General features: G+C 44.2%; 1 protein-coding gene across 2 annotated transcripts in view; it reads left to right on the forward strand.

The window, feature by feature from the left end:
- Nucleotides 1-3,327: 3,327 nt before the first annotated feature.
- OGA (O-GlcNAcase) overlaps nt 3,328-24,971 on the forward strand; it is a 32,098-nt gene continuing 10,454 nt past the window's right edge. Inside the window, exons 1-10 of one of the 2 annotated variants that reach the window (XM_040992268.1) lie at nt 3,328-3,899; nt 9,053-9,104; nt 9,547-9,644; nt 13,394-13,524; nt 14,774-14,945; nt 16,956-17,054; nt 17,992-18,276; nt 20,871-21,029; nt 22,266-22,879; nt 24,137-24,311. In XM_040992268.1, the coding sequence (XP_040848202.1) occupies nt 3,701-3,899; nt 9,053-9,104; nt 9,547-9,644; nt 13,394-13,524; nt 14,774-14,945; nt 16,956-17,054; nt 17,992-18,276; nt 20,871-21,029; nt 22,266-22,879; nt 24,137-24,311 (1,984 nt within the window). In that variant the 5' untranslated portion in view covers nt 3,328-3,700. The remainder of the gene's footprint in view (nt 3,900-9,052; nt 9,105-9,546; nt 9,645-13,393; nt 13,525-14,773; nt 14,946-16,955; nt 17,055-17,991; nt 18,277-20,870; nt 21,030-22,265; nt 22,880-24,136; nt 24,312-24,971) is intronic. The other variant, XM_040992269.1, reaches the window with a different exon arrangement.

The raw sequence follows: 24,971 nt of genomic DNA on the forward strand, positions 1-24,971 counted from the left end.
AGCCAGGAGCCAAAAGCTTCTTCAGGGTATCCCATGTGGGTGCAGAGTCCCAAGGCGTTGGGCCGTCCTCAACTGCTTTCCCAGGCCACAAGCAGGGAGCTGGATGTGAAGTGGGGCTTCCAGGATTAGAACCGGTGCCCATGTGGGATCCCAGCAAGTTTAAGGCGAGGACTTTAGCCACTAGGCTATTGCACTGAGTCCAGAAGATTTTTTTGTCTGCCTTTTCTGTAGATCTGCTGTTCCAATAAAGAAATGGATAAATCTTGAACAACAAACGAAACAAAACACCATGTACTGTGCCTCACAGCCTTCCTTTTTTTTTAAAAAAAGATTTATTTATTTTTATTGGAAAGGCAGATTTACAGAGAGAAGGAGACACAGAGAGAAAGAACTTCCATCCACTGATTTACTCCTCAAGTGGTCCCATCAGCCAGAACTGAGCTGATCTGAAGCCAGGAACCTCCTTTGGGCCATCCGTCTAGGTACAGGGTCCCAAGGCTTTCTACCATCCTCAACTGCTTTCCCAAGTCATAAGCAGGGAGCTGGATGGGAAGTGGAGCTGCTGGGATTAGAACCTGTGCCCATATGGGATCCTGGCGTGGTGTTCAAGGCAAGGACTTTAGCTGCTAGGCCATAGCACTGGGCCCCGACAGTCTCCATTTTTAAATTTTTCTTTTATTTGAAAGAAAGAGTGAGCAGGAGAGAGCACTTTTACCTGTTAGTTTATTCTGAAAGCTCCCCTAACAGCTGGGGCTGGGCCAAGCTGAAGCCAGCTGGGACTTAGAAACCAGGCAGCATATCTGGCTATCTCATGTGAGTGGCAGGGACCAGGAGGCTGAATTTAGGAGTGGCATTATTGGATGTGGATGCCACCGCACCAAACACCCGCCCTAGCAATGTCCATTTTTAGGACAGATCTGAGTTTAGGGGAGGTTAAGGTTTGAAGTTGAGACTTGCTAGTGAGGTGAGAAATGCCCAGATGGGAGCCAGAAAAAGCTGGCAGGTTGGCATCCACATCATTTTGTCTTGGCCGTTGGGCAAATTCAGAATGATGAAAGCAGATCCTTCTCAGAACACTCTTCTCTTGCCTTTTGCTAGCGCCTGCTCCAACCTTGCTGGTCATGTCTCCCCAGCCTTTCTTTGCAGATTTGTTCTTATGCTATATGTTGCTTTCTTCGGTTCAGATCTGAGCTGTTTCTCCAAATCACCCCTAACTCCATGGTTTAAACACCATTTGTGGGCACCACCTTTGTGGCACTGTAAGGCTGTCACTGCAATGTCACATTCCATCTATGCACTGATGTGAGGCCTGGTTGCTTTACTTCTGATCCAGCTGACACTAATTCGCCTGGGAAAGTAGCAGAAGATGACCCATAGGGGAGTCCTAGCTTCAGCCTGGCCCAACCCCTGTCCCAGCCGCTGTGTCCATTGGGGAGTGAACAAGCAAATGGAAGGTCTCTCCCTCACTTTGCTTTCTAAAAAAATTATTTTTTAAGTTATAAAATCCATCTGTATGGAGAGATTCCAATGTTTACACCTCCAAGAACTCTCCTCTGAGCTCCAACACCGCCATCTGACACCTTCATGAGGACTTGGAACACTGGGCATGGTACTAATGTTTAGGTGTTGGAGTTGTGGCACAGTGCGTTAAGCCATGGCTACTGACAGTGCCTTCTGTATCAGTTCCAGTGATTTGTTTTTTCCAACTGGAATCTAAATTCTGAGGTAAGAGCTCCATAAACATTGTCTTGAGCCTATTTAGCCCTGATTGCTACTGTAGCTACAGGTGGGGGGTGGTGTGAGGAGAAAATGTGTAACAGCTGTGTGGCTGGAACTACTCTTCAAGTTTGAGAAGCCAAGATCTGAACAGGGACAGTGTGTGACTGCCCATTTGGAGGCAGTGTAAGATGTGACGCAGAAAAATGTCCTAGAACTAAGGATAGCTCGTAACTCCCACAGAACCAAATATCCAGGGAAGCTGTGTAAAGCCCTCGACCGTCATTGCAGGAGGTCCCTTAACAAGGTGTTTCCTCTGTTCTTGTTTAGGCAGCACATGATACAAAAATTGGAATGTTCTAGAAAAGATTAACGGCTCCTGCACAAGGGTGACTCATTTGTGAAATGTTCCACTAAAAAACAGCAACAAAAGGAGAGACAGTGGTCTGAGCCACAAGTGGGGCTTCCAGGAGAGGAGTCACCCCCCAAATTGACATATAGAGCCTCTATAATCCAAACTAGAGGGAGACGCCCAGGCCATTAATCACAAACTGAGACCTGTCCAGACCCGTTTGTCAGCTCCTGCCTCACACTGGCTGCTGCAGACATATGCGGAGGGAGTCAAGAGGTGGAAGATTTATCGTCTCTGTCTCTCAAAACGTGAAATAATAAAGATGTTACTGAACTTAGTGTGAAATGTATTATAACACGGAGCTGTGGGAACATACACCAAGCCCTCGTAGAACTGGGAAGTGTCCCCAGGTCATGTGACTCACGCTGAAGCTCAATCCATGAATCTTGTGGCCCTTCAGACTTCGTCCATTTTACTTGCAAACCTGCCTTTTGCCCCTTTCCGCTCCCCTGCCCTCTGTCTCACCAAGACCGGCGATCCAGCTGAAAAGAGAAGCCGCAGCCACTACCTGGGCTCAGAGGAGCTAGTCACCATCTCCCCTGGGGGCCCCAGCACCGGGCCACGCCTCGTGCAAAGCACTGTGAGCTCACAGAGGCCCCGAGCCCAATCAGGGTTGGCGGAGTTAAGAAATAAGCAGAGGATTGAATTTTAAAGAGGGATTAGCACCAGGGCTAGGGTAGGGAGGGGTGGGTAAGAGAAAATGACTCAAGGCAGAGGGGTGAGCTGAGCTCTTTGGAATGGTGCCTTCAAAGAACCGAGCCCAGGCCAGGGAGATGTAAAGACAAGAAACTGCGCTGAAACTAGGTCAGCTTCTTCCTCTTTAAGAACCAAAGACTTCTTTTCCGCGCCTGCGCATTGAGGAGTAAACACCTCTTTTTTTTTTTTTCCACTTACACCCCCTCTCTCCCAATTGCCCCTACGGGCCACAGCCTCCTCCCATACTCCCCTTCTTCGGGTGGAATAATGGTCTGTTCCAAGGTGCCTGGCTAATTGTGAAGGGTGGCAAGCACAAGTGGTATACTCCACTGCCTGCCTTTTCTCGTGCGTTTGTCGTGTCTCTATCTTATATTCCCCCTACAAAAGCGGCTTAATGGGTTGGCCTCAAAAGAGGCGGGGGAGCAGGGTTGAGAGGACCGGTCTGAGCCGGTCTGTAGCGCAGGCGCAGTGCGGATAAACAGGAAGCGGGCGGTAGAGGCAGCAGAGGAGCCGCCGGGGCCGCGAGAGCAAACAGTGGAAGGGTTGAGACTGTCGGGAGGGCACACCGGGGGCTAACGGAGGACCAAGACGAGCCTTGGTTTTTTCCTTCCAGGGAACGAGAGCTTGCCGCTTCGCTGTGTGCCGAGGCTTCCGGCTCCCTTGCTTAGGCGGAGGCTTCGGCTGACAAAGGGCTCGCGCTGGTGCCGCCGCCCTTCTCATCCGGGCACTCGGGCCCCTGCGGAGCGAGGGGGAGGGGAAGCGCGGCGGGGGCGCGCGCTCGGCGCCGAGGGGCCCTTGGCGGGGCTGCGGGCCTGCAGCCCAACCGACGGAGGCCCGAGAGGACCCGCCGAGGTGGCGGCGGCCGGGGGCAGGAGGATGGTGCAAAAGGACAGCCAGGCGACGCTGGAAGAGCGGGAGAGCGAGCTCAGCTCTAACCCTGCCGCCTCCGCAGGGACGTCGCTGGAGCCGCCGGCAGCTCCAGCCCCTGGAGAAGACAGCCCAGCCGGGGCCGGGGCAGCGGCCGGGGCCGGGGCGGCTGCAGGGGCTCGGAGGTTCCTGTGTGGCGTGGTGGAAGGTGAGCGCCCCGCCCCGCTCTGCCCCTCACCCCTTAACTCCTGGGGAGGGAAGGTGGGCGGCTGGCGGTGCTTCCGGGGCCTCCAAAAGGCTGGAGCGTTCCTTAGGACTGAAATTGGGTGCCTGTTGGAACGTGGGGAGCCGGCGCTGCGGGTTGAGTTTCTCCCCCCACCTCCTCCACCTCCTTCTTAAATCGGCGTCGAATTTCCCTCTGGCTGCTCACCAGCCCGACTCCACCCGCCTTGGGCTGGGAGCCAGGCCGACTTCCCCGGGAGGTGCTAAGCTCCGGGTGGCACCTCTTTGTATCTTGGCATCTTATTCAACAGGGTTTTGTTTTGTTTTGTTTTTGCGCTCGTGTAAAAAAAAAAAAACAAAACGGGTGGTGTGGTTGTGTTCGCACGCACACGCGCGTGTGCTTGGGAAGGGAAGAGCGCACCGTCCGCTGGTGTGAGGTTCCTCTCCGTGGAGGGTTTGGTTTTGGATCGGGGCTGGGCAGCCCTGCTCTGAGAAGGTGGATTCACACCTGGAGACTCCGGTCTCCTACCTAGTCACGGGGATTTGCCCTCGAGGGATGAAGCTGTGACTTTAAGAATCCTAAGCGTCTGGGACGCGAAATTTGAATTGAATGACGTAAGCACTCTTATCTAACCTTCTCCCGTTTGATTAAACTGATGGACTGTTTTTTTAGTAGTGAGGGAAATTATCGGAAATTGAACCACAGCGTGTGAATAACAATGGGCGGATATTGTGCCCTGCTTTCCACGGAAGCCGCCTTGTGTATTTGAATGTTTTGTTCTACTCAAGGTTGTCTTTTCATTGGTTGCTTATTTCTAACGTTAGGTAAGGGCGTGGATAGGAATGCAGAAGTTTGTATGGAAGACAAAACAGAGGGTTGCTTTCTTGATAGACAACAATAGCTTTTCTAGTATTGTCGCCAGATTTTTTTTTTTTTTATGCAGAGTTCATTAGTTGGGGAGAAGAGATGAGTTTAGCAATGGAAAGCTGTGTTTTGCTGGAATCAGTGTTTATAGTTTCATGGTGTCTGTGGTGTCATACAGGAAATTTTTAGAAAAACGATGTATTTTGTTACCAAGACTTTCTTTTTAAAGATTTTAAGTTTACTTTTATTTGGAAGTGAGATACACAGAGAAGAGGAGACAGAGAGGAAGATTTTCCATACGATGATTCACTCCGCAAGTAACTGGAACAGCTAGAGAACTGCAGGATGGGAAGCCAGGGGTCGGGAGCTTTTTCCGGGTCTCCCACGTGGGTGTAGGGTCCCAAGGCCTTGGGCCTTCTTTGCTCTCCCAGGACACCACTGCGGATCGTAATGGGATCCTGGATTAGTGGCTAATTGCTAGGTCCTTGGTACTAACACGTAGAAAGTGGGGAAGAGGAAGGAATGTTGTTACAGGCACATCAAAGCTACACCCTGGAGTGAGTCTAAAGAAATTTGTGGTCTCTTAGGTTCTCAGGAGATGATTCATGGTGGTTCATTTATTGTGTTCTGAAATTAATAAAAGAGGACTGTTAACTGTGTTGAAGAACCGAGTTGTTCTTCTGTTTGAGATCTCTGTTCCTTTGTAAGTGTTCCTGGTAACTGAACCAAAACCGAGGTGTTTTCCTGGAGGGTAGGGATGTTACAGTGCTTCCTGTTGGCACCATTCCTAATGTGAAAGAGGACAGGAAATACTGAAGTTGCTGCCAGGCCTTCTCCTCATCCTCTTTCCCTGCCAGCCCTTTGTTTTAACTCTTGCATTAGCATCACTACTTCTTCCTTACCCTGCTGGTCAACCACAACCACCCAAGGAGCAGTCAGGGGCTCTGAAGGCACTTAAATGGAGCCAGACACTTGGAAAGTTTTCTCTTTTTATATTGGTACGATTCTAAAAGATTGCTTAATGCTTATTTAAGAGAAAAATGATAATACTACATGCTAAATTAAAGGTCTGTAAGCTTTATCTAATTAAGCATACATTAGGGATTGATGTTGTGCTTTAAACCAGGAGTCAGGATCCTTCCTCCAGGTTTCCCATGTGAGTACAGGGTCCCAAGGCTTTGGGCAGTCCTCCACTGCTTTCCCAGAAAGCCGAGCTGCCGGACTAGAGCTGGCACAATATGAGATTCTGGCAGTTGGCGAGCGGTTTCTAGGCGAGGACTTAAGCCCCTGGCCCATAAAATATATCTTTAAAAAAATTTTTAACTGTTTTGAAGTCACCAGTAAGAGTGTCACATTGAATTGGCAGTATTGAAAGTGTTAACAGTAAAAAAAAATAAGTGTTACAATTTTTATACATGATACAATAAAATTTATGTGCATAACTTCTTTTTTTTTTTAAAGATTTATTTTTATTATTTTTTCATTGGAAAGGCAGATATACAGAGAGGAGAGACAGAGAGGAAGATCTTCCGTCCGATGATTCACTCCCCAAGTGAGCGCAACGGGCCGATACTATGCCGATCCGAAGCCAGGAGCCTCTTCCGGGTCTCCCACGCGGGTGCAGGGTCCCAAAGCTTTGGGCCGTCCTCGACTGCTTTCCCAGGCCACAGGCAGGGAGCTGGAAGGGAAGCGGGGCTGCCGGGATTAGAACTGGCGCCCATATGGGATCCCGGGCGTGTAAGGCGAGGACCTTTAACCACTTGCGCCACCGCGCCGGGCCCTGTGCATAACTTCTGTAGTGCTTATTTAGGAAATATTTCTGAGAGGAGCATAAGTATTTTGATATAAAATTTTTATTAACTACTATCATGCTATCCCTGAAAATATGCCTTCTCTCTTCCTTATGGCTAGAGTGACAGGTGGAAAAGAACAGTTGACAAGTGGTGATGTTTATGGTGCAGCTGTGATTAGCACGCCAAAGAGCTCTAAATACCATTAGGTCCCGAGTCTGCAAGTTTGTTTCCTGCAGTGGATGCGCTGGGGCATCTCAGCCTCAGATTCTCATGTGTTCCAGCCTTGCTCTGGAATTAAAACATTTGCTACCACTGGCACTGAGACTAGAGTTTCAGCCTTTTGTTGTTGTTATTTCCTGCAAGCCAGTGTAAAGTTTATTTTTTATGCTTTGTAATAAGATTATTTAAAGCTAATGAATTTTTATTGAACAAGTTCCCCATATTGCAATTCCTTCCAGTGTACATTCTCTTCATTTACTTCCATCTTCAGACTTTTGATGCTTCATTCATGGTTTTCTTCAATTCTTATTTCTTACTGTTTTTTTTTTTTTAAAGATTTATTTTTATTATTTTTTATTGGAAAGGCGGATATACAGAGAGGAGAGACAGAGAGGAAGATCTTCCATCCGATGATTCACTCCCCAAGTGAGCCGCAACGGGCCGATACTATGCCGATCCGAAGCCAGGAGCCTCTTCCGGGTCTCCCACGCGGGTGCAGGGTCCCAAAGCTTTGGGCCGTCCTCAACTGCTTTCCCAGGCCACAGGCAGGGAGCTGGAAGGGAAGCGGGGCTGCAGGGATTAGAACCGGCGCCCATATGGGATCCCGGGCGTGCAAGGCGAGGACTTAACCACTTGCGCCACCGCGCCGGGCCCTTACTGTTAATCTTCATTTGTCACAGCACCTCCCAGAATCTGGTTAGGAATTTCAAGCAAATGTACTCAGGTCTTTAGAGACAGTGGGTTCCACTGATTCTTAAGATCAAACATCCTCGCATAATCAGTTGTTATTCCTAAGCCATCACTTGAAAACAACTGTGGAATACTCCAATACTGTATCACACAATCCAATCTTTTTTTAAAAAAGATTTATTTATTTATTGGAAAGTCAGATATAGAGAGAGGAGGAGAGACAGAGGAAGATTTTCCATCCGATGATTCACTGCCAAAGTAGCCACACCAGCAGGAACTGAGCCAATCCGAAGCCACGAACCAGGAACTTCTTCCAGGTCTACTACATGGGTGCAAGGTCCTAAGGCTTTGGGCTGTCCTCAACTGCTTTCCCAGGCTACAAGCAGGGAGCTGGGTGAGAAGCAGGGCTGCCAGGATTAGAACTGACGCCCATATGGGATACTGGTGCGTACAAAGTGAAGACTTTAGCCCCTAGGCCAGCATGCTGAGTGGGCCCTATTTTTAAATTTTTATTTGAAAGTCATATACACAGGGGAAGCTCTTCAGTCCACCTATTCACTTAGTAAGCGGCCCCATCGGCCAGAGCTACAGTGCCGGGCCCAAGAATCGTTTATTTTTATTGAAAGGCAGATACTTGGAGAAACAGAGAAAGAGCTTCTATCTGCTGGTTTACTCCCCTAGTTGCCTCATTGACCAGAGCTGAGCCCATCTGAAGCCAGAAGCTTTTCTGGGGTCTCCTAGGGTCCCAAGGCTTTGGGGGTATCCTCAACTAACTTCCCAAATCACAGGATGGGGAGTGGAACAGCTGGGACACGAATCAGCGCCCATGTGGGACCCTGGCACAGGTAGGAGTAGTAGCCACTAGACTACTACTCTGCCTCCCCCCACTTTTTTTTAAGATTTATTTATTTTTATTGAAGTCAGAGAGGACAGACAGAGCTAGGATGCAAATTGGCACCCATATTGCATGCCAATAATTACTTGGCAAAGTTGAGCCATCTCACTAGTCCCCCCCCACACTTAAAAATATTTATTTTTATTGGAAAGGCAGATTTGTAGAGAAGGTTATTTTAAGGCAGAATTAAAAGGCCTAGTGGCTAAAGTCCACGCCTTGAACGTGCCAGGATCCCATATCGCTGCTGGTTCAAATCCTGGCAGCTCCACTTCCCATCCAGCTCCATGCTTGTAGCCTGGGAAAGCAGCAGAGGGCGGCCCAAGGCGTTGGGACTCTGCACCTTGTGGGAGACCTGGAAGAAGTTCCTGGTTCCTGGCTCTGGATCGGCTCAGCACTGGCCCTTGTGGTCACTTGGGGAGTGAGTCATCAGAAGGAAGGATTTTCCTCTCTGTCTCTCCTCCTCTCTATATATCTGACTTTCCAATAAATAAATAAATAAATCTTTAAAAAAAAAAAAAAGAAAAGAAACCATCATGTTTTACTATGAGTCCTTCACACTTTGATCTCATACTTTCTTTAATGTGCTTGAATTATATCTTGTAATCTGCTTTTGTTTAAAAAAAACCCTTTAATACATACTTTAAGCTTAAATAATTTCATTTCTTCTTTGAATCTAGGATTTTATGGAAGACCTTGGGTTATGGAACAGAGGAAAGAACTCTTCAGAAGGTAAATTTTTATTATTTGAAGCAGAGGACTTTCTAAAGATTTCCGCATTTGCTGGAAGGCAGAGTTACAGAGAAATTTGTTTGTTCACTCCCTAAATAGGACTACACAGACTGCAGTTGGGCCAGCTCTCTTCCTGAGCTGACATGAGTGCTGTTCTCCGTTCTCTGCTGCCCTCATGGGCACATCAGCAGGGTGCTGGATTGAAAGTGGGACAGACAGGACTGGCCGTTAGATAAATGTTGCTGCTACAGGCAGCAGTTTTACCCACTAACCATAGTGCTGTCCTCAATATTTAATTAATTGTTTCATATGTCTGATTACAAAAAGGTCAAAAGGTGCTGTACTAAGCTTTTCGTAACTGAAGTGGAGGTGCTTCAGAAGAGGGGAAAATTGACACGCTATAAATGTTGCCTGTTTATATGTGATTTTCTTTTCCTTTAAGGCTGCAGAAATGGGAATTAAATACCTACTTATATGCCCCAAAGGATGACTACAAACATAGAATGTTTTGGCGAGAAATGTATTCAGTAGAAGAAGCTGGTAATCTTTTTCTTTTAATCTATAAATTTCATAATATCTGAAAAAGACTGATATATTTTACGTGTAGTTGTACAAGAATTATAGTAAGCATTTTATTTTTGCTTTGCAGGTGTTTTCTTTTTTGTCAGGTAGCTGTTTCGGTTGTATAAGTCAGTGTAGTTGAAAGAGCAGTGCTAACAAGGTCATGGCCACAAATGTTTCTTGGGGGTGTGCCATCTAAGTCTCCATGGTCATACATGGGGTTTTCGCCAGTTGTCTAGTCAAGTGGGCCACCGAAGAAAGAGGTATAAAACTCGGCTAGATCTGTGGCATGGGGAGTGAAACATTTGCTATGATTGCAGATTTATTTAAGAGACTCAAAGTAAATATAAGGAGTTTATGAAGGACAAAATATCAGCATCTTAAAGGCAAGATCATTCTGAATGGTTTTTCCTTTCATCTCAGGCTCTCTTGCCACTTGGCTATGAGCACTGTTACTGATACTGTCTAAGACAAAAGACCTCAGTCTGATCTAGTGAAGCGGATAACCATAGCAGAGTATTGTTGCTGTGTGTATTCTTAGGTAGAGTTAGGTTCACAATTGCTTGGGAAGTTAGTGCCTGATAAACACTTTAGTGGCAGTTAGAGAGATGGTGCTTGCTTCTCTTTTAGGAGGTAAATGGATGAGGAAGCCTTTTTTTTTCTCCTTAAGTAGTATACACCTGTAACTAGAAAGATGGGTTACAGAGCCCAGCTGAGGCAGCAAGTTTGTGGAATCAGGAAGAAGCATTAAAACTCAGGCCTTTTCCATCTCCCAGTATTGATTACTTTTCTATGTGCATTTATAATTGTTTTCCTGTGCTCGTAATGAATGCAATGTGTCAATAATCAGTGAAGTCAAGTGATTATTGAGATGCCAGTGGGAGATAATAGTTACATGGATGCAGTAGTAGTAAGTAGTGTTTAATGTATTTAGGAAAATTACTATTTTAAAAAGATTTACTTATTTTCATTGGAAATTCAGATTTATAGAGAAAAGGAGAAAGATCTTCCATCTGCTGAAAGGCAGATATGCAGAGAGGAGATACAGGGAGAAAGATCTTCCATCTACCGGTTCACTCCCCAAGTGGCCACAATGGCTGGAACTAAGCTGATCAGGAGCCAGAAGCTTGGAGCTTCTTCCCAGTCCAATGTGAGTGCAGGATCCCATGCTTTGAGCCATCCTCAACTACTTTCCCAGGACACAAGCAGGGAGCTGGATGGAAAGTAAAGCATCTGGGACATGTACTGGGCTCGTGTCTTTCCTTTCTTTATCTCTTTATTTTTTATTGCCTAGTCAGATATACAGAGAGGAGAGACAGAGGAAGATTTTCCATCCAAAGATTCGCTCCCCAAGTGACCGCAATGGCAGGGGCTGAGCCAATCCAAAGCCGGGATCCCAGAGCTTCTTCCATGTCTCCCATGATCCCAAGGCTTTGGGCCATCCTTAACTGCTTTCCCAGGCCACAAGCAGGGAGCTGGATGGGAAGCAGGGCTAGTGGGGTTAGATCCGGTGCCCATATGGGATCCTGGCATGTTTAAGGACATTAGCTGCTAATCTGTCGTTCCGGGCCCCGAGACTGTTTCTAAAATTAATTAATTAATATATAATTTTATGACGCAGTTTCATAGGCTCTGGCATTCCCCCAGCCCCCTCCCAAAACCTTCCCCCATATTGCATTCCTCCAAATTGTTACAGTAGTACAGTTCATAACTAGTCATGGTTCCTTTATTGCGGGCATGGACCATGCGGAGAGTCCAGCTTCTTACTGTCCAGATAAATTCAACAGTTTCAGTGGGAGACCATCCTTGGTCTGAAAGCAGAGCTGGCAGAATATCATCTCCTCCAATGAGATGTCACTACACAACTTCAACAACAGGAAGAAACATCGAAATTAACAATATCATGAAGTTAATTCACATGGTATTGAGTGATCACTATGTTAGAAAATACAAGTTCTTAACCACATCCTGTAACTACTTCCTTGACATCTCAATTTTAGTATATACACAACTGGCTACTGTAAACCTTTTTTTTTTCTCTCAATCTAACATGTTTCTGAGTTTTCACAGGAACAGTGAAAGGATCAACATCCATCATATATGTAACAGCTGAGTATAAACTTAATATCAAAGTTTCTATGTAGTTACATTTTGTTTAGCATTAACAGTCATAAATTGATAAATGTTTTTTGGGAGGAGAATCTTAAGCCACAATTTGAACTTTGCAGTATATAGTGATTTTGCATGGTTTTACAGAACTTTGCATTTTAACAATTGAAGAATAGATAAGTTTTAGGCAGGTGAGCAAGGAAATCCCCAACAACCCAGTGAGTGAGGAATAATTTAACTCTACATCCTACCTAGTAAAGTCCAGGAGAAGCAAATAGATAGCCTGACTAGTAAGTACAGGTTGAGCGATTATAGGCTAGTTGGCCTTTTCCCTGGCTGTTCCAGACTTTATATATCAGTGTCTCTATCTGAAAAGCATAATGGGAAGCCTGATCAGTAAGGTACAAGCTGAGTGATTATCTACTAGCTAACCTTTATTAGTCTCTATCTGAGCTAATTTTGGGGTCACAAGCAGCCATGATAGTTGGTGTAAGAGAGCTGGGAGCCAAGGCTGGAACTAGATAAGGACCAGAGAAAGCTCCTTTTCAGAGTCCGGAAAGAAATTTACAATCCTTTTATCTCTGAGTGCCACGTGGGCCTCCTGGCTGTAGTTCCAATGTCACCAGACCTTTTGAGAGGGTTTTGGGATGCTGCCATCCCGAGTGGAAAATCCAATAGGAAATGACTGACCCTGGCCTCCGAGGGCGTTCATATTCCCTGTGGTCTCCTAGGCAGTCGGGATACGGTTCCCCGTGTCCATACTGACAATCCTCGATGAAGTATCCATTGCTTCTGTGTGGAAAGCACTTGGGAGGCCTCCAGAAGTCTCAGGGGCTAGGATACAGACCTCCTCTTATCCTCCTCTTCCACTCTGAGATCCCCTCTGCTCTGTACACACAACTTCCTTTTAAGAAGGTGTCAGGGTTGTTCTTGGATTCCACCTGCAGAAGGTGGAACCCCCAGCGGAACTGCCTCTAAGAACTGAAAAAATTTGTATAATATTCCTCTTGTTCCACTAAAGGTCAGGAGTGCAGAGAAATTCTCCACCTTCTTAGAATGTTTGAGGAAGACTTTAAGTGTAACTTATTATTTAGAGATAATAAATTCTTAATGGACTTACACATTAGAAAAAACATAAACTTTTCTTTTTTAATATTGATTTATTTTTATTGGAAAGACAGATTTGGAGAGAAGGAAAGAAAAACATCTTTCATCTACCAATTAGTTGACTTCTCAGATGGTTGCAATGGCTGGAGCTGAGCCAATCTGAAGCTAGGAGTCGGGAGCTTCTTCTAGGTTTCCCACATGGGTGCAGGATCCCAAGTGGCCACAGTGACCAGAGCAGAGTGGATCTGAAAACAGGATCCAGGAGTCCTCCTGTGGGTCTGCATGTGGATACAGGGTCCCAAGGCTTGGGCTGCCCTCTGGTGTTTTCCCAGACCACAGGCAGGGAGCTGGATGGGAAGTGGAGCAATCGGGACTGGCACCCATGTGGGATCCTGGCACATGTGAGGCGAAATACTTTTCCTTTCTTGTAAATTGGAATAAATGATCTCTTCAGTTGAAAAGTAAGTATTAGTTTTTTGCTACTTTCTAAAACTATGGACTTTGTACTTTAGAGCAACTTATGACTCTCATCTCTGCTGCCCGGGAATATGAGATCGAGTTCATCTACGCTATCTCACCTGGATTAGACATCACCTTTTCCAACCCCAAAGAAGTCTCTACACTAAAGCGCAAACTGGACCAGGTAGCTCCTTTTAAATGATTTTTTTTCTCACAGCTGTATTTGGAAATAGGTCTTCCTGAGTTGCTTTTTTGATGTTAAAGGAAATTGATTTATAGTGTTTCTGTGGGAATTTTTTTGAGTGCTTTTGGTAGAGGATGTCAGAAGTAAGGTAGGAACTTTACCACAAGGATAGGGCTTTTTAAACTTTATTTTTCATAAAAGCTGCCTTCGAAGAATTCTTAGAAGTGATGCTTAAGTGCTGAATATGAGGCTCTATTTTCAGAGATTTCAATTCTACCATAGGGTCAGAATCAGGAATCCAGTGTTCTGAGATAAGACACTACCTTTATTCTACTTTTTTTTTTTTTTTAACTTGAAAGTGTCTGGTGCTGTAATAGTAGCTGAAGTACTTTTCCTTGCATGTGCTGAGATCCAATACGGATATTGGTTTGTATCTCCACCTCCCTTGCAGCTTCCTGGTGTGGCCAGGGAAAGCAGTTAAGGACGGCCCAAAGTCTTGGAGGACCTGGAAGAGGTTTCTGGCTCCTGGCTTTGGATCAGTTCAGCTCTGGCTGTTACAGTCATGTAGAGTTTATGTGGCCACATGCATCCATTGATTTACTTCCCAAGTGGCCGCAGTGGTCAGAACTGAGCCTATCCAAAACCAGGAGCCAGTAGCTTCTTCCAGGTCTCTGGTTTGGTTGCAGGGTCCCAAGGTTTTAGGCTGTCCTTGACTGCTTTCCCAGGCCGCCAGCAGGGAGCTGGATGAGAAGCGGGCCCCTATGGCATCCCAGCACATGCAAAGTGAGAACTTTAGCCACTAGGCTACCATGGTGGGCCCTAAGTAGAAATGTGTATTGTGGCATATAAAGACTAGTAACAAAATTGAGATAGTTTTAATACTCACGAATTATATTTTAAGGGACAATTTCTTTGATACATTTTAGTATTGTGCTCTTTCTTAGTTACTACTATTTATATTGATTTTCGAAGATACTAGTCAGTGTTTTGGAGCTAGAACAAATGTTTTTTCATGTCTTTGAGTATAATTATTATTCATATTTCTATGTTTTTCTGATTGTGATTGGATCTTCTCCAGTTAGCAGCCAGGAAGTTAGAAGGGGCACAGTTTCTTCCATTCAAATATAAAATAATAGCTTAGTCTCTGACATTGTGAGGAAAATGGTTGACATTAAGTAAGTAATATTGGGTTATTTTTAATTTTTTTCTTCTAAGGTAAGCTAATAAATGTCATTTTTTCTTTTGTTAGGTTTCTCAGTTTGGGTGCAGGTCATTTGCCCTGCTTTTTGATGATATTGACCATAATATGTGTGCAGCAGACAAGGAGGTGTTCAGTTCTTTCGCTCATGCTCAGATCTCCATCACAAATGAAATTTATCAGTACCTAGGAGAGCCAGAAACTTTCCTCTTCTGCCCCACAGGTATTGTATGTAATAATTCTAGGTTAACTGGTTCCTTAGCTCCAGCCTCCAGAGCCCTGTTGTTTCCCCCCTTTGGTACATAGAAGGGTCTTCGTTAGGAAATGTTTCTGATATTGCTAAGTTGGAGAATTTTTAGAAGCCAGTTCATGACAATTAGGTAAAGAATTTATTTCTTTTAGTACTAGAAATACATAAATATTATAGTGCCAATAATGGAAATTATTATCAGTGAAAACAAAAAAAATTCACTCTGCTTTTTACTTAGTTCTTGTTCTTTTTTTTTTTTTTTAATTTTTTTACTTTGACAATCTTTACATAGTTAATTAGGGTAAAAGGGTTCAAGGGCTACAGGAAAGTGGGTAAGACTAGTATTTTTTCCACATTGTTTCCTTCATGTTTAAAGGGGGTATTAAGGGAGGAGGCCCACCCAATTTCCCACCCTCCCCAGGTCCCGGATATAGGGCATGCTCTGAGGTTCTTGCTCAAGTGGTTTTGATATTGCCACAGTTATGAATCGCTGCCAATCTTGCCACTCCAAGCACTATGAGGTCTTTGAAAAATCCACTGATTGACATAGTCCATCATAGCTGAGATGGTTGGTTGACCCGTTCTGTCTTCTCTCTTTTCTTGGTTAGGGTTCTGAGTCCAGCATTTAGATTAGGAAGATCTCCAAAGAAATTTTTTGTATGTGCTAACAAGTACAAGGCCCGGCACAGTCCATCGCCCTGATCAGCTGGTGGTTGTAATTGCTGGGTTGGTTCTGTTTTCACTCCCGACTTCCACCGGAACCAATGGGTGTTGCAGTCCAGCCTGGTTCTGCCCAGCACTTACTTGACCCTCACATAAACCAGTAGGAGCTGCAGCCTAGTTGGAGCGACCCGCAATAACCCCCACCAGGCCTGCCCCCTACCCTGGATTGCCAGTATGTGTAGCAGTAATCCAGTCTGTCCCACACCCCATTCCACCCCAGCCACTGTCTTAGTTTTATGTCGTCCTGTGGAAGTGGTACCCCAAGAGGGATGAGCCCACTATTTCCCTCCCAGGCCTCTCCCACTCCCAGATTCCAGCTGATGCTGTGGCTAAGCCCGAACAACCCTCACCCACTCTAATTTAGTTTGCACCAGTAGGAATAATCAGCTCAGCCCGGCTTTTCCCTGATCCAGGCCACATGAGGCACACAAGTGTGGTAGCCCTGCCTAGTCTGGTCTGCCCCTATCCCAGCCCACGCTCTCCTGTGGAAGTAGCTGTCCAGCAAAGGAACCCTCCCTTATTCCCCTGCCAGCTCTGTCCCCTCCCTAGTTCTTGTTCTTTCTACTTGTTCCCTCGTTCTGCATATGTGTCTCTGTCCTTTTTTTTTTCTTTTCAAAGCTCCCACTTGTATCTGGACACTTATCTACAAAGTCAGCCTAGAAATAATAATTTTTCCCCTTTAATTATTATCTTCTCCAACTCCTTCCATTAAAGTGATTTAGTTAGCCTGCTTATGTCATGGTTTAGGATTTAACTTACATGATATTTCTTGTTCAGGAAGAGATAAGCATGTTTTGATAAATGTTTTAGACATAATGTATGTCTGAATTAGCTATGAACTTTATTTTATTGATCTTGATATTGTGTGAATACAGTGTCTAATAAGACCCTACTGGAAATTAATTCACTCTGAATCATGCTATAAGTTGTAGTTTGATAGCCATTGGCATAATCTTGTATTATTAGTATAATGCTGTTTCTTCACTGTCTGACCTCTGGCTGTAATTGAGAAGTAGGAACAGTTCAGACGTGTGAACAGGGCATCACAAGCATTGATATGTGCTGTTAGAATAAGAATGCTAGATTTTGTGTATTGACTTTTAAATTAACTTGCCATTTGAATTTATTTCCTTTTAGATGTGATGTGTAGGCCTTTTATCATTTGGATTAAAATGTCTTAGATACCATTTATTGGCCCTCCCTGCCATTCAAAAACTCATGGGCATTTTACTTCTGATTGTTTTTTTCCTCTACATGCAGAATATTGTGGCACTTTCTGTTACCCAAATGTATCTCAGTCTCCTTACTTAAGGACTGTGGGAGAAAAACTTCTACCAGGAATTGAAGTACTTTGGACAGGTAAGTTTTAAGATTTTTTTTGTTTTAAGATTTATTTACTTTTATTGGAAAGGCAGACATACAGAGAGGAAGATCTTTGGTCCGATGATTCACTCCCCAAGCAACCGCAACGGCTGGAGCTCAGCCAGTCCAGAGCCAGGAACCAGGAGCTTCTTCTGGGTCTCCGACACGGGTGCAGGGTCCCAAGGCTGTGGGCTGTCATCCACTGCTTTCCCAGGCTACAAGCAGGGAGCTGGATGGGAGGTGGAGCTTTCAGGATTAGAACCAGCACCCATATGGGACACTGGCACGTTCAAGGCAAGAACTTTAGCCGCTATGCTATCACGCTAGGCCCCAAGTTTTAGGGTTTTATATCTGTCTGTATAGAAAAATTTATGTAGAAAATATCCAGTTAACTGTGACCTAGAGGAATTGGTAATTCCTCTATTACTACTAACAGAAGTTTTGTTTATTTGAAAGAGTGACCAAAAGTGAGAGGTGTATCCTGAATCATCTGGTCCTCTCTTCAGATGAGTGCAGTTGCCAACTCTGGGTTAGCAGAGTTAGGCAGGGGGGCAAGAACTCCATGTGGTCCTCCCACAAGAGTTGCAGAGCCTGCTGCCTTCTCAGGTGTGTTTGCTTTTATGAAGCTGAATTGGAAGTGGAGTAACAGATTTAGCCAGCACCTCAGTAAGCAGTGGGTTAATGTGCTGTAACACAGATCTAGCCAAACTAAAACTTTGGTGGAATACTTATGTTTTACAAATATCTTGACAGTTTTGTAGTAAGCATGATAATGAGTTGTATTGAATGAATTAAGGTAACTTAAATAAAGCATATTGATCCCAAATTATCACGTCTAAATATACAACTATAAGGAAAACAAACTTACATGTGCAGTCTGTTTCAGAGAAGCATATGTGAGATGCTTTTAGTAAATGGTGATTATTATTTCTAGGTCCAAAAGTTGTTTCTAAAGAAATTCCAGTGGAATCCATTGAAGAGGTTTCGAAGATCATTAAGAGGGCTCCAGTAATTTGGGATAACATTCATGCTAATGATTATGATCAGAAGAGACTATTTCTGGGCCCATACAAAGGACGATCCACAGAACTTATCCCACGGCTAAAAGGAGTCCTCACTAATCCCAACTGTGAATTTGAAGCCAACTATGTTGCCATCCACACGCTTGCCACCTGGTACAAGTCAAACATGAATGGAGTAAGAAAAGATGTAGTGATGAGTAAGTAACTTATTCTCATTGTGGGCCTTGGAAAGATAGCTGGGTTAACTAGAACCATTCTCCAATATGCGTCCCTTTGTCATTGAATGTAAGAGGTTTGCTGAAAGTGTTTGGTTCATTTCTATTAATGAAGTATGGGTATGATTGAAGAAAGGCTGGATGTTCATATAACGTCTTGGCCTCTTTTTTTTTTTTTTAAAGATTTATTTATTTTTATTGGAAAGTCAGATATACAGAGAGGAGGAGAGACAGAGAGGAGGATCTTCTGTCCAATGATTCACTCCTGAAGTGAGCGCAACGGCTGGTGCTGCACTGATCCGAAGCCGTGAGCTAGGAACTTCTTTCCGGGTCTCCCACGTGGGTGCAGAGTCCCAAAGCATTGGGCCGTCCTTGACTGCTTTCCCAGGCTACAAGCAGGGAGCTGGATGGGAAGCGGGGCTTCCGGAATTATAACTGGCGCCCACAGGGAACCGTCCACCTTCAAGATGAGGACTTTAGCCACTGGCCATTGTGCCAAGTCCTCAACTTCTTTTTTTTTTTTTTAATTCATTTAATTTTGGGCCAGCAGGTGGCTCAGTTGGCTGATCCTCTACCTGCAAGTACTGGAATCCCATGTGGGCTCCGGTACTAGTCCTGGCTGCTATACTTCGTATCTAACTCCCTGCTTATGTCCTACGAATGCAGTGGGGGTGGCCCAATTCCTTGGGACACTGTACCTGTGTGGGAGACCAGGGAGAAATTCTTGGTTCCTGGCTTCAGATTGGCTCAGTCCTAGCTGTAGTAGCCGTTTTAGGAGTGAGTTAGTCGATGGAAGGTGTATGTATTGTGTGTCTGTGTCAGAGAGAGATTCTGCCTTTAAAATAAAAAATAAATCTTTTTTTTTTTTTAATAATTATTTTTTTTATTTTATTTTGACAATCTTTACATAGCCAATTAGGGTAAAAAGGTTCAAGGGCTACAGGAAAGTGGATAAGACTAGTATTAAAAATAAAAAATAAATCTTAAGAATCTCCCCAAATTACGAATATTATTTCAGTCTCCTGTATACATGGTACTTAGCTTTTATATCTGTTTTGTTTTGTTTTATATCTGTTTTGTTTTACGATTATTTTCTTTGAAAGAGCAATAAAGGAAGGAAAAGAAAGGGATATTCCTTCTACTGGTTCGTTCATTTAGTGGCTGCAATAGCCCAGGCTGGGCCAGGCAGAAACTGGAAGCTATCCTGATTTCCCACATGGGTGGCAGGGCCCAAGTAATTGAACTATCCTCCACTGCCTTCCAGGTGCATTAGCAGGAAGCTGGATAGGAAGTAAAGTAGTTGGAACTCAAACTATTGTATTCTAATAAAAGATGCCACTTTGCCAGTGGTGGGTTAACCTCGTGTACCATATCTTCCAAGGCAGAGTATGAAGCTCATTAAGGAGTGGTAGACATCAACCAGAAAAAGGGACTGGTTTTTGAATACCAAGCAAGAAAGTTTAGACTTAAATTTCCTCTACTTGATGCTGTCCTCGTTCAGAGCTTCATAGCTTTATCTGTGGTCATATGTGATGTGAGCTCTGTGAATTTCTTTCTTTTCAATATTTTTATTAATAATGAAGTTTGAAGGCTAGGAAAGTTGTTTTTTTAATGGACAGTGTAATGCTTAAACACTGATTTCTTAGTCACTAGTACTAAGTGGACTTCTCCATTAATTCTAAAGTTTACTATTTTATTAAGGATTTATTTATTTGAATAGCAGGTTGACAGAAGAATCTTCCATCCTTTATTCACTCCCCAAATGGCCTCCACAGCCAGAGCTGGACAAGACTGGTGACAGGAACCTGGTCGTCTTTTGGGTGTCTCACATGAGTGCAGGGACCTGAGGACTTAGGCTGTCTTTTGCTGTTATCCCAATTACATTAGCAGGGATTTGGATTGGAAGTGGGGCAGTTCAGACTTGAACTTGTGCCCACATGGGTTGCTGGCCCTTCAGGCAGAGGCTTAACTTACACTGAGCCTTTTAAGTTACTACATTTTATTTCATTTGAGATTTTATGTTTAATAACCCATTTAGGTAGCTTCTGATTGAAATATTCTTTTGAAAGATTTTGGTTGTATTTACATTTATTTGAGATTTCTTTATTTTTATTGGAAAAGCAGATTTGCAGAGTTGAGACTGAGAGGAAGAACTTTTGTCTGATGGTTCACTCCCCAAGTGACAGCAACAGCTGGAGCCGAGCCAATCTGAAGCCAGGAGCCTCTCTCTTCTGGGTCTCTCACATGGGTGCAGGGTCCCAAGGCCTTGGGCCATCCTTGACTGCTTTCCCACTTTCCCAGGCCACAAGCAGGGAATTGGATGGGAAACAGGACTGCCAGGATTAGAACCTGTGCCAATATGGGATCCCGGCGTGTTCAAGGCGAGGAGGACTCTAGCTGCTACATTTTTGTGCTGGACCCTACATTTTTTTATTTTTAGGATTGGGTTTTATTCTAGCTCTTTGCCTCAATGTTTGTGTTAGAACAACCAGCTGTATTTATCCTTTCTGATTGTCAGGAGTCTTGCGATCAAAGCTATTTTAATTTTAATGCTTTTTTCTTTTGTTTGTTTGCAGCTGACAGTGAAGACAGTACTGTATCAATACAGATAAAGTTGGAAAATGAAGGCAGTGATGAAGATATCGAAACTGATGTACTCTATAGTCCACAGATGGCTCTGAAGCTAGCTTTAACAGAATGGTTACAGGAGTTCGGTGTACCTCATCAATACAGCAGTGAGTTTGGCATTCTTTAATAAGGGTATTTCTGCTATTTGGTTTTTTTTAAAAATTATTTTATTTATTATTATTAATTACATTGTATTATGTGACACAGTTCTATAGGCACTGGGATTCTCCCCTCCATTTGGTTTTGAAAGCCAGAGAGAACAAACTCCCATCCATTAACAACTTCCCCAAAGTACCCAGTGACCTTCCAACTGGCCACCAAGCCAGGAGCTAGGAATTCAGTCCAGGCCTCCTACGTGGGTGACAACCTAATTCCTTGGATCTGCAGTAAGAAGAGGCTGTAGTGGAGCCAGGTGTGAACCCTGCTGTCTGCTTATAGATGCAGGCATGCTTCAGCAGCGATTTTTTAAAAAAAAAAAAAAATTGCAAAGTCAGATATATATAGAGGAAGGGGAGACAAAGGAGGATCTTTCAGCAGCAGTTTTAACTTCTAGGCCAGTTGCCTGCCTGCAAGAGGATTTGATCATATGATTTAGTTCCAAAAAAACCAAATAAGAACTACCAGCTGCCTTACTTTATAGCCCTCTTGGCAAAATGAAATGTAGTGACTTAACTGTTTTTAGAAATGCTACTTTTGCTTTAAACTTTTATCTTGATAAAATGTGAGTTTGAACTAATTATTTGTGTTGAAAAGCAGTCGGGTGGCAAGAAAATAATAGGTCTTGGCATGTTTTGGGATATGTACTTACTCCCTGTTTATCTCTTCACCCTGTTAAATCCCTGCCTTGTTGATGGTTTAGAGAAATTGTCCTTTTTTTTCAGGATTCCAATGATTTGGAATCTCTCTCTTTTTTTAAGATTTATTTTTATTTTTACCGGAAAGGCAGACATACAGACAGGAGGAGAGACAAGAGAGGAAGATCTTCCGTCGATGATTCACTCCCTATGCGACGGAAACGGGCAGTACTGAGCTGATCTGAAGCCAGGAGCCAGGAACTTCCTCTGGGTCTCCCACACGTGTGCAGGGTCCCAAGGCTTTGGGTCGCTGTCAACTGCTTTCCTAGGCCAGAAGCTGGGAGCTGGATGGGAAATGGAGCTGCTGGGATTAGAACCGGTGACCATAAGGAATTCGGCACATTCAAGGGAGGACTTTAGCCGCTAGGCCACCATGCTGGGCCCAATTTGGAATTTCAAGCTAAGGTTCTAGTTAGAGATTTGTTGATAAAAAGAAACATTTCTTAAATCTAATCTCTTTTCTTTCCAATTCTTTGTGTCTGTCTGTAGGTAGGCAAGTTGCACACAGTGGAGCTAAAGCAAGTGTCGTGGATGGGACTCCCTTAGTGGCAGCGCCTTCTTTAAATGCTACAACGGTAGTCACAACAGTTTACCAGGAGCCCATTATGAGCCAAGGAGCAGCTTTAAATAGTGACCCTTCCCCTCTGAGCAAGGAAGAAGAAAAGAAACAGCCAGATGAGGAGCCCATGGACATGGCCGTAGAAAAACAAGAAGAAGCAGACCACAAGAATGACAGTCAAATACTAACTGAAATTGTTGAAGCTAAAATGGCAGAGGAATTGAAGCCAATGGACACTGATAAAGAGAGCCTGGCGGAATCAAAATCCCCAGAGATGTCTATGCAGGAAGATTGCATCAGTGACATTGCCCCCATGCAGACTGACGAGCAGACAAACAAGGAGCAGTTTGTGCCAGGTCCAAATGAAAAGCCTTTGTACACAGCTGAGCCAGTGACTCTAGAGGACTTGCAGTTACTTGCTGATCTGTTCTACCTTCCTTACGAGCATGGACCCAAAGGAGCACAGATGTTACGGGAGTTCCAGTGGCTCCGAGCAAATAGCAGTGTTGTCAGTGTCAATTGCAAAGGGAAAGACTCTGAAAAGGTGAGTGTGCTTAATTTTCCTGCCTCAGTAGCCTGGTTATGTGAAGGAGATTTATATTTTGCACAGATTTATTTGAGAGGCAGTTACAGAATAAGAGGGAAAGACAGTGAGGTCTTCCATCTGCTGCTTCACTCCCCACGTGGCAGCCATGGTGGGCTGAGCCAGGCCAGAGCCAAGACTGAGGAACTGAATCCATCCATCCCAAAATGACAAATGCGTGGGATGCTGGTTCATAGGTGGGGGCTTAACGCCCTGCACCATTGTTACAGCTGTGATCACATTCTTCCTTTTAAGATTTGTTTTCATTGGAAAGTCAGATATACAGAGAGGAGGAGGAGAGTTAGAGAGGAAAGATCTTCTGTCCACTGAGTCACTCCCCAAGCAGCTGTAACGGCTGGAGTTGAGCCAATCTGAAATCTGGAGCCTCCTCCTTGTCTCCCATGTGGGTGCAGAGTCCTAAGGCTTTGGGTCATCCTCTTCTTTCCCAGGCCACAAGTGAGAGCTGGATGGGAAGTGGGGCCACTGAGATACAAACTGGCACCCATGTCGGATCCCAGTGCATGCAAGGTGAGGCTTTTTAGCCACTAGGCTATGCACCAGGCCCGTGACAGCATTTTAGAACTTGCTGTTTCATGTGGACATCAACTTGTTAAATTTGCTGTCTTCGCTTGCATAGTTTCATTTTGTAGCTAGGAATGGGAGAAAGTCATTATTTGGCTTATTTCAGCATTATTTCTTGTTTTCTGGAGGTAGAAACTAAAATTGTGGGCCCAGCGCAATGTCGTAGTCTTCAAGGTCCTTGACTTGAACGCGCCAGGATCCCATATGGGCGCCAGTTCTAATCCCGGCAGCTCCACTTACCATCCAGCTCCCTGCCTGTGGCCTGGGAAAGCAGTCAAGGGCAGTCCAAGGCCTTGGGACCCTGCACCCGTGTGGGAGACCCAGAGGAAGTTCCTTGCTCCTGGCTTCAGATTGGCTCAGTTCCAGCTGTTGCAGTCACTTGGCAAGTGAACCATTGGGCAGAAGATCTTCCTCTGTCTCTCCTTCTCTTTGTATATCCGCCTTTTCAATAAGAATAAATCTTAAAAAAGAAACAAAACAATTATTTACTGGAGCTTAAACTAGCAATACTTTGGTTAGTGTAAGTTGCAAGTATTTGGTAGCAAGTATTTTATAACTGTGTCTTAGATTATTGTGATTATTTTGTTAAATGTGCAGTAGTTTGACAGATTTTTGTTTGTTTTGGATTCTCAATAGATTGAAGAATGGCGATCACGAGCAGCCAAATTTGAAGAGATGTGTGGACTTGTGATGGGAATGTTCACTCGGCTCTCCAACTGTGCCAACAGGACAATCCTTTATGACATGTACTCCTATGTTTGGGATATCAAGAGTATAATGTCTATGGTGAAGTCTTTTGTACAGTGGTTAGGTAGGTATACCAAGACGAATCTCTTCACCTCATGTATTGTCCCTTAAAAAATTATCCCATAGGGAGAAAAACTTTTAGGGAATTGGTGAATTTCCAAATCTTCAGTTCATTGCCTGGATGTCTTTCAAAGGTAGGCACAGTTGAAGACTTGAGGTGTGCAAGTCTCACTAATTATATTAAGCACAAAATTTTTCTCCCTTGGGCTAATTCCACATAAGTATCTTGAAAAATATGTTAGAAAGTATTGACTTTAACTTGCTCCGACTGAATGCTTCCTGGATGGAATTGCCCCTCCTTTATCTGATTTGGAGATGAGACACTACGAAATGTGACTCTGTAAGCTTTCTGCTGCTTGCTGTGTCTCCATAACATTAATGCTGTGTTTAACAGAGCAATTGCTGAAATGACCTAAAGGGCCTGGCAAGAGGAGGCCATCCTCCCAGCCCTGTGCGCATGCGAGCTTTAGTGGACGGCTATTCTGGTGCTACTGGGTATTATTACATGTGGCTTTTTCTTTATATTTCTTCCAAGTAATTGGTTTTAGCAGGGGATAGAAATGGCAATTCCCTGAAACTTTTGTTTTACTAAATGGACTTTTGTATGTCTCCTTTGAAAACTTTTTTTTTCTTTGAAAATCCTCATAATTGGTGAAAAGCACCA

Source organism: Ochotona curzoniae, unplaced genomic scaffold (assembly GCF_017591425.1).
Source record: "Ochotona curzoniae isolate NIBS_2020 unplaced genomic scaffold, NIBS_Ocur_1.0 contig_66, whole genome shotgun sequence".
NCBI classification, from domain to species: Eukaryota; Metazoa; Chordata; class Mammalia; order Lagomorpha; family Ochotonidae; genus Ochotona; species Ochotona curzoniae.